The sequence below is a fragment of the Phalaenopsis equestris genome, unplaced genomic scaffold (assembly GCF_001263595.1).
Source record: "Phalaenopsis equestris unplaced genomic scaffold, ASM126359v1 Scaffold232505, whole genome shotgun sequence".
Classification (NCBI taxonomy): Eukaryota; Viridiplantae; Streptophyta; class Magnoliopsida; order Asparagales; family Orchidaceae; genus Phalaenopsis; species Phalaenopsis equestris.
In genome coordinates, this window is record NW_018250470.1 from 47,273 (window position 1) to 61,199 (window position 13,927).

The following is a 13,927-nucleotide window of genomic DNA, read 5'->3' on the forward strand; positions in this document are numbered from 1 at the left end:
GGGGGGGGTGAATTAGAGATTTCCAAAGAAGGGGTTGAAACATGAAGCAGAGGTCATGCAAAGAGTATGGAGGAGCATGGAGGGAAACCGGAATGAGCTATGACTATGATCGAAGGAGAGAGTTTTACTCTATATATATAGAGGGGGGCACCGGGGAAGAGGAAGTTGGAGTGAAGATGCTAGGGTTATGAAGTTGAAGATGCGGGGAAAGAAGCACGTGGATGGGTATATCGAGTGGAATGATCTTTCGCAGTTAATGGACTAAATGGGAAGGAGAAGCAAATGGCGGTAGAATTATGTTTGCAGAGGAATGTCCAAGCTTGATTTCAGTGGAGGGAGGTTGGTTACCCGATCCACTTGTGGGAGAAATTTAAAGATTGCTTATTGGAATGTTTTTGAGCCCTTCGTGAAAGAGATTTACACTAACAAATTTTTGGACGGGTTCATGAAGGGTTCTTCATGGAAGGCAACTTCAAGAAAGAGTTGAAGCCAAAAATTTGATTATAACTTCGTCTGATAAAATCGTGAGGATTGGAGAAAACAATAGAATTAGCACAGTTTGTTGAAGATAAAAATGCAATGAAACGGGCAAATAGGAACGGCATAGGTAGAGTGTTATGTTGAACCGCTACAACCATGATGATCCCAAAAGCTCAAACAGTGGAAGTACGGAGGGAGGCTCCCCGCGACATAAATAAAGGGCCATGTATGAGGGAAACTTTCAAACGGCTTATAGAGAGATTCCAGAGAAGCGAGTAAGGTTTATGTTTTCGGTGTGATAAAAAATTTGCCATATAACACCGTTGCAAGCATCGAACATAACAGGTTCTCACAATGTAAGACGAAAAGGCATAAGAACTTGATCCAGCAACAATTTGTTTTATTCACCTTAAGAACAAGATTCCTCTTTGGGAGGGGAGTATTTTTATATCGATGCCTAGTCTAAGGGCAATTTGTCTTTTAATTAGCCTTAGGGTAATTTGTCATTTAATTAGCCTTAGGGCAATTTAGTCTTTACTATTAATTATTTTTTAGTATAAATATGGTTTAATAGATTAAGGTTAGGATTATTCATGAGATTGGATTTTGAGTATTACGATTAGAGTTTGGAAGAGAATTTCAAGCTCTTGATTTGTAAAATTTTGAAGAGACTGCCTACCTCAAAAATCGTAGGTATGGCTTAATAGTTTAGGGTTAGGATTATGCATGAGATTGGGTCTTGAGTCTTAAGGTTAGAGCTTGGAAGAGAATTTCAGCTCTTGAATTGAAGGATTTTAAAGAGGTCGCCAACCTCTAAAATCTTAGGTGTTTATCTTATGTATTCGTGTTTGTTTGGTTTCATGTTCTTAAAAAAATAATAATAATTGCCCTTCTCTCGGACTCTATCAAGGTTGCTTAAGGGTATGTCACAATTTAGCACATTCACATTTATTTGGATTAGGGCTGTCAAAACGGCTCGTTGTTAGCGAACAGCTCGTGTTCGGCTCGATAAGAAGCTCGTGTTCGGCTCGTTAATCTCGTTCGATAAGTTAACGAGCCGAACACGAACTAAGATGTGTTCGTTCGTGTTTGGCTCGTTTTGGCTCGAAATACTACTCATCAAGTTTATATATATATATATATAAAAAGTGGTATTTTAAAAAATATAATTGACTACAAGGCTACAAAGATTTATAATCAATTAAAATATTAATTAAGAAAATAGAATAAAAATTATTAAATTAGATTCAAATGATGTTTTAATATAAATAATAATTTTTAAATCTTGCTCAAACTCTTATTGTTTTATAACGACATGATTAGGGTTGTTCAAAGGATTCTTTGTTCGTGAACAGCTCGTGTTCGGCTCGTTAAGCAAACGAGCTAAGAAAACGAACCGAACATGAACACCCTTTTTGAGCTCGAAATATAAACGAATCCAGGCTCAGCTCGTGTTCGGCTCGGTTACACCCCTAATTTGGATACAAAGGCCATAAAAAAATAGACAAATTAAATTTGAGACATTTCTAAAGAAAAATCAATTTTGAGAAATTTTGATGCAAAATCAAATGAGACCAATACTTAAGATTATTCAACAATTGATAAACTAATCAGTCTTCAACACAAGAAGTTTAATAATTGAAGAATACACTAATTTTACATCCAAAAAATCTCTCGTTTAATATCCTATCATAGAAGATGATATTAATGAAAAGATCAATAAAAATTCAAAAAACTCTAGCCAAATAAAAAAGAGGTAGAAAACTCTCCTAAAGAATGAATTTATCCAATCATCTGAAAAAACCCTCAGAAGAAATGTTTAGAGTCAAAATGAGAAGTGCAATTAAGCACGAGCAAAATAAATAAGGCAGCTTCCATATCTCTAATTAAACCAAAAAAAATTGAGGAAACATTATCAATGAGATTTGTTATATTGTAATGCAGGATAAAATGATCCATTTGTTAGGAAGGATATTTGGAAATATATTACTAGACCGCCGGGCAATAATATGAAAGAAAAAAAAAAGTCTATATTAATAAACTAAATGATTTTGGCTCAGCAGTAAAAAACATGACAAGCTTCATGTCAAAAGGGTTTATAGTGGAGGAATTAATTTTGAGCAAAATTTCCACGCAAGTTGCTCAAGCTACTGACAACAAGATTGTCACTAGCTTTATCATGCTTCAAAAAATTTAAGTTACTATATTAGTTCGAAAAGTGTTTGTTTAAATAAAAAATTAAAGAAACCCATCCTAAGAATCTAAATAGCCTAAGATTTATCAAAATAAGCCAATAGGGTTTAAAAATTCTTTTGTTTTAAGAAATATAAACACATAAATATAATTATAAGATAAAAATATAATTTGTAAAGAAGTTGAACTGTAGACAATAAACTGACAACAAAGAAATCAAATTGTGAGACTTTTAACTATTTATATATATGTCGATGATATCTTATTTGAAACAAGTTCTAACATCATGCATAAAAAAATCTATCAGATGATGAGCCATGAATTTGAAATAATGTCTTGGTATATGTGTTTCATTCTATTGTTCTGTGTCTATATTTAGGATGACATACTTGTAATTAGGAGAGTTTAGCCTCTATAAATAAGAGTTTTTTGTGTGGGCTGATAAAGAAGAGTATTTTGATTGGTTAAAAACATTTCCAGTAACCTATTGGGTTAAGAAATGAATTCAGTGTATTGGAGTGGCGCCTAAGTGGTGATCAACCAACTTTATTTCAGTTTATACATTTTATTTCCCTTCTTTAGAATTCTCAGTCCAGATTTCTTTCTTTCCTGAATTTAGAAACTACAGATTTCTGTTTAATCTTGTTTTCGATATCATTTTGGTATCAGAGAACGATTCTTACACATCTTTTCTCTTTCTTCTCAGAGATCTTGTGCATTTCATCATGCTTTTCTTTCCATTTTTCCGAATTTCTCCTCTGGATTTTAGTCCAGAATTTGCAAACAAAATTTATCCAAAATTTGCAGACAGAAGTCTGTTTTCTGTCCAGATTTCCTGGTTTTCTTCGCAATCAAAATTTGTTAATTTATGTCCAGTTTTCCTAGTTGTGGTCACCTTTTCTCTGACATCCAACCGTGGAGGTTTATAATCCTCCATCTTGGGTTTCTTGATTCAAATTCTTACCCAGGAATTTAAAACAAAATTGTTGTCCCTGCATTTGTTTATGGTTCTTTTAGCTCTCGACAATTGCCACTAAGGAAGAATAATGTCCTTCCAACCGGAGATTTGGTTGTGGAAGAATTGCAACAGGAAATTCGTTGTCTACAAACAAGATTGGCATTTCTTAAATAGCTAGAAACGGAAGAATGTCAAAATGAATAGGAAAATGAGATGATTGACGGGAAAGAAGATAATTCAATCCATAAAGAGACATCTAGTGGTGATGAACAACCTCTACCTACCTTGAGGAGTGAAATCAACAATTTGGAATCAAATTCAGCCTCCCAGATTTTGAGAAAAGATTGGATCCCGATAAATTCGTCAATTGGCTACATACAGTTGAACGAATTCAAGAATTTAAGAACATATCATCAAACAAGATGCAATCAAATTGAACATGAATGATTCACTTTCGTCAGAAAACTTATAGAGGATTCAATAAAGAAAGGGAAGATACAAGATCACGTCATGGACCGAAATGAAGAAAGAAATGCAATGGAATTCTTACCCATTCATTTTCGACGAGAAGTATTCATCTAGCTTCATAACCTTCATCAACAACAGTTATCCATGGAGAAATATATTGCTGACAACAAACTGTTGGGGCTGAAGTACAATCTTTCCAATCCGGAGGAGCAAATTATTGCATGATTTTTGGGTGCTCATTGACCATCTATCGCTAATGTGGTTCAGCTCCAACAGTTCTATACATTATAAGACATGATTACCTTCGCGGAAAAAGTTGAAAAGCAACAGAGATTGGATAGGAACACTTCAGTATGCATTCCTAACAATGATTTGAGTGGTTCCAGCAAATCAGCCCACTTTCGAGCACAAGCCGGTGGTCAAAAGGCTAAAAGCAGCAGCAAAACTGCAGTCCAACCGCAAGAGACTGCTACCATAGTGAGGGAAGGAAATACATCCAGAATCCGATGTTTCAAATGTCATGGGTTCGACCACAGTCTCAATTAGTCCTAACTGGCGCATTATTTCATTGGTGGAGGAGGTTGATCAAGAGAAAAATAATGTGGAAGAAGAAGAAGATACTAAACTATTAAGAACCAAATCCTACAGGCGAACAGAGGGGAATCACTTGTGATAAGACGTCTCCCATGTAATGAACAATCTTCCAATAAAGATTAATTAAGGCATAACATCTTTAAAATCCGCTACACAATTCAGGACAAAATTTATAACATTATCATCAATAGCAAAAGTTGTGAGAACATGGTTGCAACAACCATCCCCATCCCTACCAACTCACATGGCTCAAGTAGGGAGTTGAAATTAAAGTTAATCAGCAATGCATGGTGTCGTTTACAAATGGTCGAAATTTTAGGAGCAAGTTTTATGTGATGTAATTCCTATGAATACTTGTTACATATTGTTTGGTTGGCCTTGACAATATTATCGTCGTACAATTCATGATGGGCATGCTAACACTTATTCCTTTGTCAAATAGAGAATTCAAACCACATTGGTGCCTATGAAGGAGGAGATTTAGGCAGGGATTGAAATTAACACTTTTACACCATTGTTTTTTAATGACCTTAGGAGGTAGCTAGGGGATACCTCTTGATCATAACCAAGAGTTCCAGATAGCTGCCTACAACTCCTTCCAAAGTGCATGGACCAATACAACAGTTCGAAGTCATATTTCCAATAGAAATTCCTAGATGATTGCCTCCTATGAGAGGGGAACAACATTTTGTTGACCGTGTGTCTGGTTCGGTCATCCCCAACAAACCTGCATACAATGTTTCCATAGAAGCACGAGGAACTTTAAAGCCAAGATGCTTCGATCAATAAACTTAACCTACCTGGAGATTAGAGCAACTCCATTTTTCAATGTCTCTGAGTCAGCTGGTCACTAGGAATCAAATTCTAAGATTGCTCAACATGAGGGAGCATTGCAAACCTCGAGAGAATGACACGGGAGCTAGTTTTATTTCAATTTTAATGTCTTGGTATGTGTTTCAATTTTTTATTGTCATTATATTTTAGGATGACATATTTGTACATAGGAGAGTCTAGCCTCTATAAATAGAGCTGTTGAGGATTGAAAGTATTTTTAATTGGTTGTAAGAACAATTTCTATATCCTTTTGGGTTAAGAAGTGAAATCAATATCCTGTAGCGACGCCCACGGGAGATCAACCATCTTTATTTCAGTTTATGCATTTTATTTTCCTTCTTTGAGATTCTCGATCTACATTTGTTCCTTTTCTGAATTTAGAAACTACATATTTCGGTTTTTACCTTATATCTGGAATCAAGAAGTTATGGTTCTCACAGCGCTGAGACGTGAAAAAATTCAAATGATATAATAAAATAGATCTAACAGGACCTCTGAAAAATTCTATATTGATTCGCCTTCTCAGATAGCACTAATTAATTCAAAAAACAGTAGAATCACAGCAACATACAATCCCATTATAATAACTCATTTTGGGAAATTATATAAAATTTTTCGCAACCTAAAATATACCTCAAATTTCGCGCCCCTCAAATTTCAACCGAGTGAACTTTATAAAATTCTATGAGTCAAATCGAAAAATTTAATAGATAATACTATATATAAATTATGCATAAATTGAAAATTATAAAAATTTGAAATTATAAGCATAATTAAATGAATCAAAACCTTAATTTTCCTAAATATCTCCCTAATCCCCTCGTCACTATTCCCAACCAACTTTTCGATATTTAGTTTGAGAAGGGAGCTCTCTTGAGCTTCAAGTTCCTTCCCCTCACCAGAAATTTCTTTTCCCTTCTCTAGATTTCTTTCATTCCCCTCTTCCTGTTCGGGTCTCGCCGTTTGAAGCATCCCGTGAAGTCACACAAAAAAGCGCAATCCTGCACTGTAGCAAGTGAATCGAGTAACATCAGAGAAGTCGTAAGCAACATTTTAGGGCAACCCTCGCGACAAAGCAGAATTCCAACTGTTGTTACAGTGCAAGGGAACGAACAGACGAACCGAGCGGCACACAAGGTTCCCGCAGGGCATGATTTAGGGCTCCAAGGTGAAATCGAAGAGTATGAAACCATATTTCATGCTATTTGAGACTTCCATTTCATTCATTTTATTTTCATGTTGAGATTTGCCTCTCTTTTCATGCATCTCTCATTTTTGGTAGCCGCCACAAGCTCCGAAATTGTTGCAGAAGAGTCATAAGTAGCTGGAAGTTTCTGTAGTAACACCAGAGAAGTCGCAAGTGACATTTTACGGTCTCAAAGCTTCGCATTTTCCTTCTCCTCTCCCTATTTCTTCTTCTCACTTTCTCGACCTTCACTTTCTCGACCTTCCCTCCCTGTTCGTTTCACGCATGACAGAGCAGAGCCGCGACCCTTGCTACAATGTAAGGGCACAAACAGGCGAACCGAGCGGCGCACAGGGTTGCCGCAGAGCGCGATTTAGGGCTATAGGGTGAAATCGGTGAGGACGAAACCCTATTTCACGCTATTTGAAACTTCAATTCCATTCATTTTATTTTCATGTTGAGATATCTCCATTTTCGTGCATTTCTTGTTTCTAGTAACCATTAGAAGCTCTGAAATTGTGTCGGGAGTGTCGTAAGTGGATGGGAGTTTCCATAAAGCGATTCTGACTCAAATTCATTAGTGTTAAGAGGGAGTAAGATAAGTTAAGAAGAATATAGAGGAAGATTGGGCAGCTTTGGAGAAGGACTTGTAGCCGAGAAGGTTGTTAAAGGTATGTTTTAGCAAATCAATTAGTGTGACACCCTTAAATGATATATTTCTTTTTATCTCAACTCTTATCTGTTGCAATTCAAACCCCACCCTTGCCCCATTTTTTCCTCTACTCACACCTGTTGAAAAAGAGAAGAAAAAAGAAACTTCATTTGAATAAAAAAGGTGTTCTCATACCTTCCCTTTGGGTTTGAACCTTTGCGAAACCAAAGAAGAATTGTATCCTCAGCAAGCACATCTTGCTCATAAAGAGATCTAATGATTTCTGGGAATAATTTCATCAGTTTGGCATCCTCGTAACATTGAACTTGAACTTTGTAAATAAGTTCAAGTTCCAACTTCCCACTTGTACAAAAAGCATTTAAAAGTTCAGCCCACGTTTTAACCTGTACAAATTAAAAAAAACATAGAAAAAAAAAGAAAAACAGTTAGAAGTGTTTATTATAACTTTTTCAAGTTAATCTAGATAAGATGTAAATTATGTTAAGTTCTCAAGATCACATGCGATGCATCCACATTTACATAACCAAAGATTTTTCTACTCTTTCAAGTTGAATGAGCTAACTTTTCATAGAATTTAAGAAGGATTGAGCATCCTTTTCTCTAGTTTTGAGTCTGATCGTCCCAATTGAAACTCAAAACTTGATAAATTTAACAATTTATTTTAATTTCCTTGCAAATAAAAATTATATATGAAGAAATTCAGAAATACTAAAGTAAAGCTAATTTAATTGTTCCAATCAAGTCTAAAAAAAAATCCCTCAAGCCGTCCAGAAACATGGGATTAGCTAAAGACAGAAACATAGCATAACTAACCTGACGTAGCGCCGCATTAGCATTTTGCTGCTGGTTCTTTCCAGACCATTGAACTGCGTCCATTAGCACATCCCACAGCAAGCGTACAACCTCAATATCAGGCATATTAGAATCCTTGACTTGCTGTTTCATGCTGTCTATAACTTCAGAAATATCAACCTCTTCCTCGATTTGTGTTTTCAATGCTGATTTCATCTCCTTTAGCTTGACATCAAATATTTTCTTTTGATTGTACTCAACAAGAGAAGCCAGCCCTTCTTTCCTGAAATACAGAAATATACTCCATAAATTATAACAAAGACACCTATGCTTCTCATTAATAACAAATTCAAACTTGATTATTGATACTGCTAGAAATTTTAAAATACAAGTATCATCACAAAATTTTTACAATGTCAAGATGGAGCCATAAATAGATATCTATAAGCACTTCACCTCTCAAGCAATTGCAAGCACACAACATGTATAGCTGCCTCATGGAGATAGAGGTGGGAAAAAAAAAAGGAGAAACTTCACATACACAACTTGAAGGGAAGGAAAAACATCATAATCTTGAGAGAGAGAGAGAGAGAGAGAAAACACACAATTGACCTCACAACCTCAATAATATTTTTTTATTCATCAATAGTCAACAATCACTTATCAATTATAAGCCATATGTCCCAGTTTATAGAAATGAGGTTGTGAAGATAAGTTCAATTGCTTATAAATAAATTTAATCCTATCCAAAGCCAAATCATATCCGACTAAACATTGAAGATGAGGATGAAGACCATGACCAAGAGAAAGAATACTTAACTGACCTCATTACTAGCTGCCTGATGGAGATTAAGCCATATGTCCCAGTTTATAGAAATGAGGTTGTGAAGATAAGTTCAATTAGTTATAAATAAATTTAATCCTATCCAAAACCAACACATATCTTACTAAACATTGAAGATGAGGATGGGGCTAATGAGGTTGAAGACCATGACACATGTGTAATCTTTGTAATGAGAAACAACAATGAACTAAGTGATTGAGATATTGGCAACACAAACTTAATCTTCGATAGGTGTGAAATAACTAAAATAGGATGTGTGCTAGAATAATAACGCGTGCATGAACTAGGGCAGAATCTTTAATTAAAATCTGCATTAAACACTATACCTTCTAAAACAATGTTCTTAGGAATAATCACTTGATCGAACACAAGATTTAGCTCACCTCATATACTAGAATTAACCTTACACATAATCATAATGTAAGGTGTTGGTAACTCATAATTATTTACTTCATCATCCAAAAATAAAGTAACCTTATAAACATATTAAAAAAAACCGTCATCAATGACAGAGCTATCACCCAAAAAAAAAAATCTTCAGAAAAATCATCATTAATAAGAGGTCTATCAAAAAAATCTTATGAGAACCATTATCATAGAAAGAAAGATCAAGTTCTGGCTAACGTTAAATTGAAAAAGGGTTCAAAATTTTTGGGGCCAAAAAAAAAAAAAAGAAAAATGTTAAACCTGTAGAGTGGATTGCATGGAACATGATAAAAATGTAAATTTGTGATGGTTTACCACATTGCATAACACATAGTGTATTTTATCAAAACTGATGCAAAGCTTTTCATTATATGCATCATCAAAAGAGGTGATAATAAGAATCATTGTCATTATTATATACAATGGTGAGAAATCCAAAAAAAGATAGGATAAATAATGAGCATATTGATAAACTTTTCTTACCATTATATGCTGCCTTTAAAACTTAAGATGGTGGCGAGGGACTTGTAAATTTTGGTTGACCAACCATAATGTTGTGAGAAAGCCAACATGATTCTAAGAGCTCCTGAATCTATCGAATGACCAAAAATTCATCAATAAAGTTGCCCTCAATAAAAATCAAGAGGTGGTTTCTTCATGAAACGAGCTATGTAGGCCAACAAAAAAGATGGATAAGTTGCATCGATGTAGTATGTGGTCTTCCCAGGAGAAGGTATGCCACAAGATGACTACAATTGGGAGCACGGGTAAAACAAGGGTTAACGATGTGAAGGTGTAGTGAGTGGAGTTTTCAGTTAACATAAAGTTCTATGAGATAAACAACAAAGTCGAGGGTGAAGTATAGTGGCGCAAGGGCATGCGACTTTGCTAGATGAGCAAAGAAGCAAGAGATTGTAGTGAACAAAGATTAATGAAAGGAATCATAGAGGGGAGGTGCTATGAGAATTGTGATGGTGAGGACTTGGCGAATAGGATTTATGTGCAAGATATGGTTTTTTTATTTCCCAAAATAAAGTCCATATTACAAGGGGACCATGATGAAGTAAATAAAGGATGCGCAAAAAGGTGGATAGGTAAACAAAAATCAAAGAGAAATAAAGAATTGAGCTAATCTCACCCTACTATCAAAATTGATGAAGCAAGAAAAAGAAAACAGGTAAATGAGACAGTTCATATGCATGATTTGGGGTGAGGTGAGTACTACGTGTACAACTTGGAACAAAATAAGGAATTGGCTAATTTTAAAATTTTATGATCAAGTATTGAGGCATTTTCTGTCTAAGAGTAAACATAAATCTCACGACATTTTTGAGACGTTTGCCTCAAAGTCAGAACATTAAATTAATAAAAAATATGAAGTGAGAAGTACCACAAGGACATCATAGTAGGATATCAATATAAAATTATAACAAAACAAGGTACGATCATAACAATAAATCTTTCAAATTAACAAGATCAATTAGTTTAAGACACTAAATTTATAGTTTTTAATTTTAAAAATCTTCCTACTCACATTTAGTGTGTTCATTAGAATCATCAATTAAAAAGAAATACTTTATATCCCCCATCATCCTCAATTGTGTCAACATACACTAATTTTCATCCTCTTCTTCTCAATATCACCATCATCCTCTTCTCTAATAAATTAAAATAAATAGAAATATTAAATAATTTTTTAAAAATGATTATATTGATGATTACAATTTCAATTACATAATTTTTTATTACTATTTTTTATTACTTGTTGTTGAGTTGTTCTTATTCCAAAAAAGTTAACATTAAAGCATTCCACTTATTGTGATGGCATTAACTTCATTTTCATCTCCCATAAACTGCTCATCGCCTGATGACACAATAATTATAAGCTAATTGATCTTTTTCATCCTCCAAAATTATTTTCTTCGACATTTATCATTTAGTCTCTTGTTATTTATAATATAAATTAGTGATATCATCATTAAGATGATCAAATGATTTCTTCTCTTGGTATAAGCATGATTATACACGCTCCAATTTCACTCATCATGATAGTGAGCATGCAAGATTCAATACCTAAATTGCAAACCTTTGTAGTTCTAGAGTGGCGTCTCTAAATTGAATCCACCACATAAGTAACACAGTATATAAATACTAAAAATTTTCGTGGGAACATTTTGCTATGGTTTCTTTGGCATATTTTATTTGAAAGAATAATTGATTATGAATGCTACAAATTGAAGAATAACCTTTACACTCACAGTTTAGTGACCAAACAATCCATTCATTAATAGAACAAACCAAATTTGATTTATGAATTAGTTGACTTGAGATCAGCATACTGATATAAAAAATTTAGATAACTTGCAACGTGCAAATGTTGATGCAACTAAAAATATCAATTCTCATCTGTGATTTCCAAAATTTTCTTGTAACTAGACTCCTTATAATAATTTTTATGCTATCAACTCCATTGGCTGATCAAATGATCATAAAACATGAATCAAATGCTTAGTTGTCAAAATAGTATACGAATCACTCAAAATAATCTCCTTACTTCATTACCTTCAGGTTACTTAACCCAAAAATTTAACAAATATGTGGAGGTCAAAACAGAGACAAAACAATACCTTTCTTCTAGTATGCTATGTAGAGTCAATTATGTCATAGTAAATCTAAGAGTTGCGTGTCTTAAAATTCTTTCTTAAAAAACTTTCAACTTTCTTATAATTGCCAAAACCCAACTATGAGAATTCACTAATCTTCAAGCTTTGATCAACGTGTTTTTATGCTGAGGAAACTAATCAAAATTAAGGATCAAGGCAACCCAACATGTGGCATGTGCAGTCCACTAATTATGCTTACTGAACAATTAGTTTAATTCTTACAACCTCATATACACTAACATTATTAGTAATAATTTGGACAACAAAATGATCTCCAATCTTATCTATAACTCCATCTAAAACCCCAATGATCCACTCTAAATCTTTCACTTGATATGATGGTTCAACAAACTTATGAAAAAAAGATTCATAGCGAGTAATCATTAGAATATTAATCAAGCTCCTATTTTAAAATATCAAAACAACCATCAATCATTATTGTAGCTCCAACCTACATTAAAGTTCTCATATCCTTAAAAACCTTCTCGATGCTATTCAATTATTTATTCAATATCCAAATCATAAGCTCATACAAGGTGTTTTAAAGCCTTGATCATAAAAACTTACTGATTAGATTCTATTTATGTAGGATGGGGAAGTTTCCAAATTAATTAGAATTGTATTTTCATGGAATAATCTTTTAATGTCCATACAAATTTGCTTGCGAGCCTCACTTGTATAATATGGAGACATTCAATGGGCAATTATAGTTTCATCATACTTTTCATCCTCCGCAATTATCATGGATTGATCCCTAGATCTCCTTACACCGCGATTGGATATTCTTGGCAATGAAAAAAAATCTTTATCACCGGCATATTAAGATGTGCTACCATTAACTTATCATTACGTTAAACATTCAGCATAGCGGTTTATCCATATAAGCATGAAGCTCCTCCTTCGCATCCTCAAATGCCTTGGGATATGGTGCAACATTTTTCATTAGTTAAGAAAATCCTATCATTCCGGTTAAACAGTAAACTACTCTATCAATTATCATTACACTTAAAAATTGATGTTTATTTTCACTCCCTCAAATTTACCCTTACACATTATACATACACGTAGAATTTTTTATATTTCTCATTGAACTTTTCTTAAAGCTTCTAGGCATCTTAGAAAACCCAAAATTAAAGTTTTCATTTAAAAAAAATATTACAAAATGCAAATAATCAAACAAGGAAAATCTTAAACAACTAAAGGCAAAACTACATTCAAGAGAAAAAAAAGGGCAGGATACTAAGAAAATGAGGCAAGGCGGTGAAGTGGTATAGCTGTGCAAAACAACACTCAGAGTGACTACATAGGAGCAGTTGAGTGATGGCATGCGGGTGCACAATGACAAGTTGCTAGTTGAGATGGTTAGGTGAGATATTGAACGGAGATTATCAAAAAGAGATCTGAAATATGTATTTAGGTATAAATGAGATGAAATAAGAAAAGTCTTTGGGAATATATTTTATAATTTAATTTTTTAAATTACCAAAAACTTTAATATTTTTAGACTCGAGCCTCACAAAATGCCACGCCAATGTGTGTCTCAACCTTGTTGAGATGTATGCCTCTCATCAAGTCCTACATGAGGCGCCTCATGGTGAATTTTCTCAGCAAAACTAAGCTGTTCCACTTACTGCACATATATACACGGGATTTGGCCTCAAAAAAAAATTTCTTTCATCAATAGTCAACCAATTATCAAGTCATGGATCATAGAGCTAAAAGAATAAGACTAATTATTTCAAAGAAAATCTACCCTTGTGAAAAATTAAGTTAAATACAATCAAGAATACAAATTCAATTCTAAAACCCAAAAGAA

General features: G+C 34.0%; 1 protein-coding gene across 1 annotated transcript in view; it reads right to left on the minus strand.

Moving 5' to 3' along the window:
- LOC110038329 (basic leucine zipper and W2 domain-containing protein 2-like) overlaps positions 1 to 13,927 on the minus strand; it is a 41,450-nt gene that overhangs the window by 2,901 nt on the left and 24,622 nt on the right. Inside the window, exons 6-7 of the mRNA XM_020743132.1 lie at positions 8,200 to 8,461; positions 7,561 to 7,769 (exon numbers count right to left, since the gene is read on the minus strand). Of these exons, the coding sequence (XP_020598791.1) occupies positions 7,561 to 7,769; positions 8,200 to 8,461 (471 nt within the window). The remainder of the gene's footprint in view (positions 1 to 7,560; positions 7,770 to 8,199; positions 8,462 to 13,927) is intronic.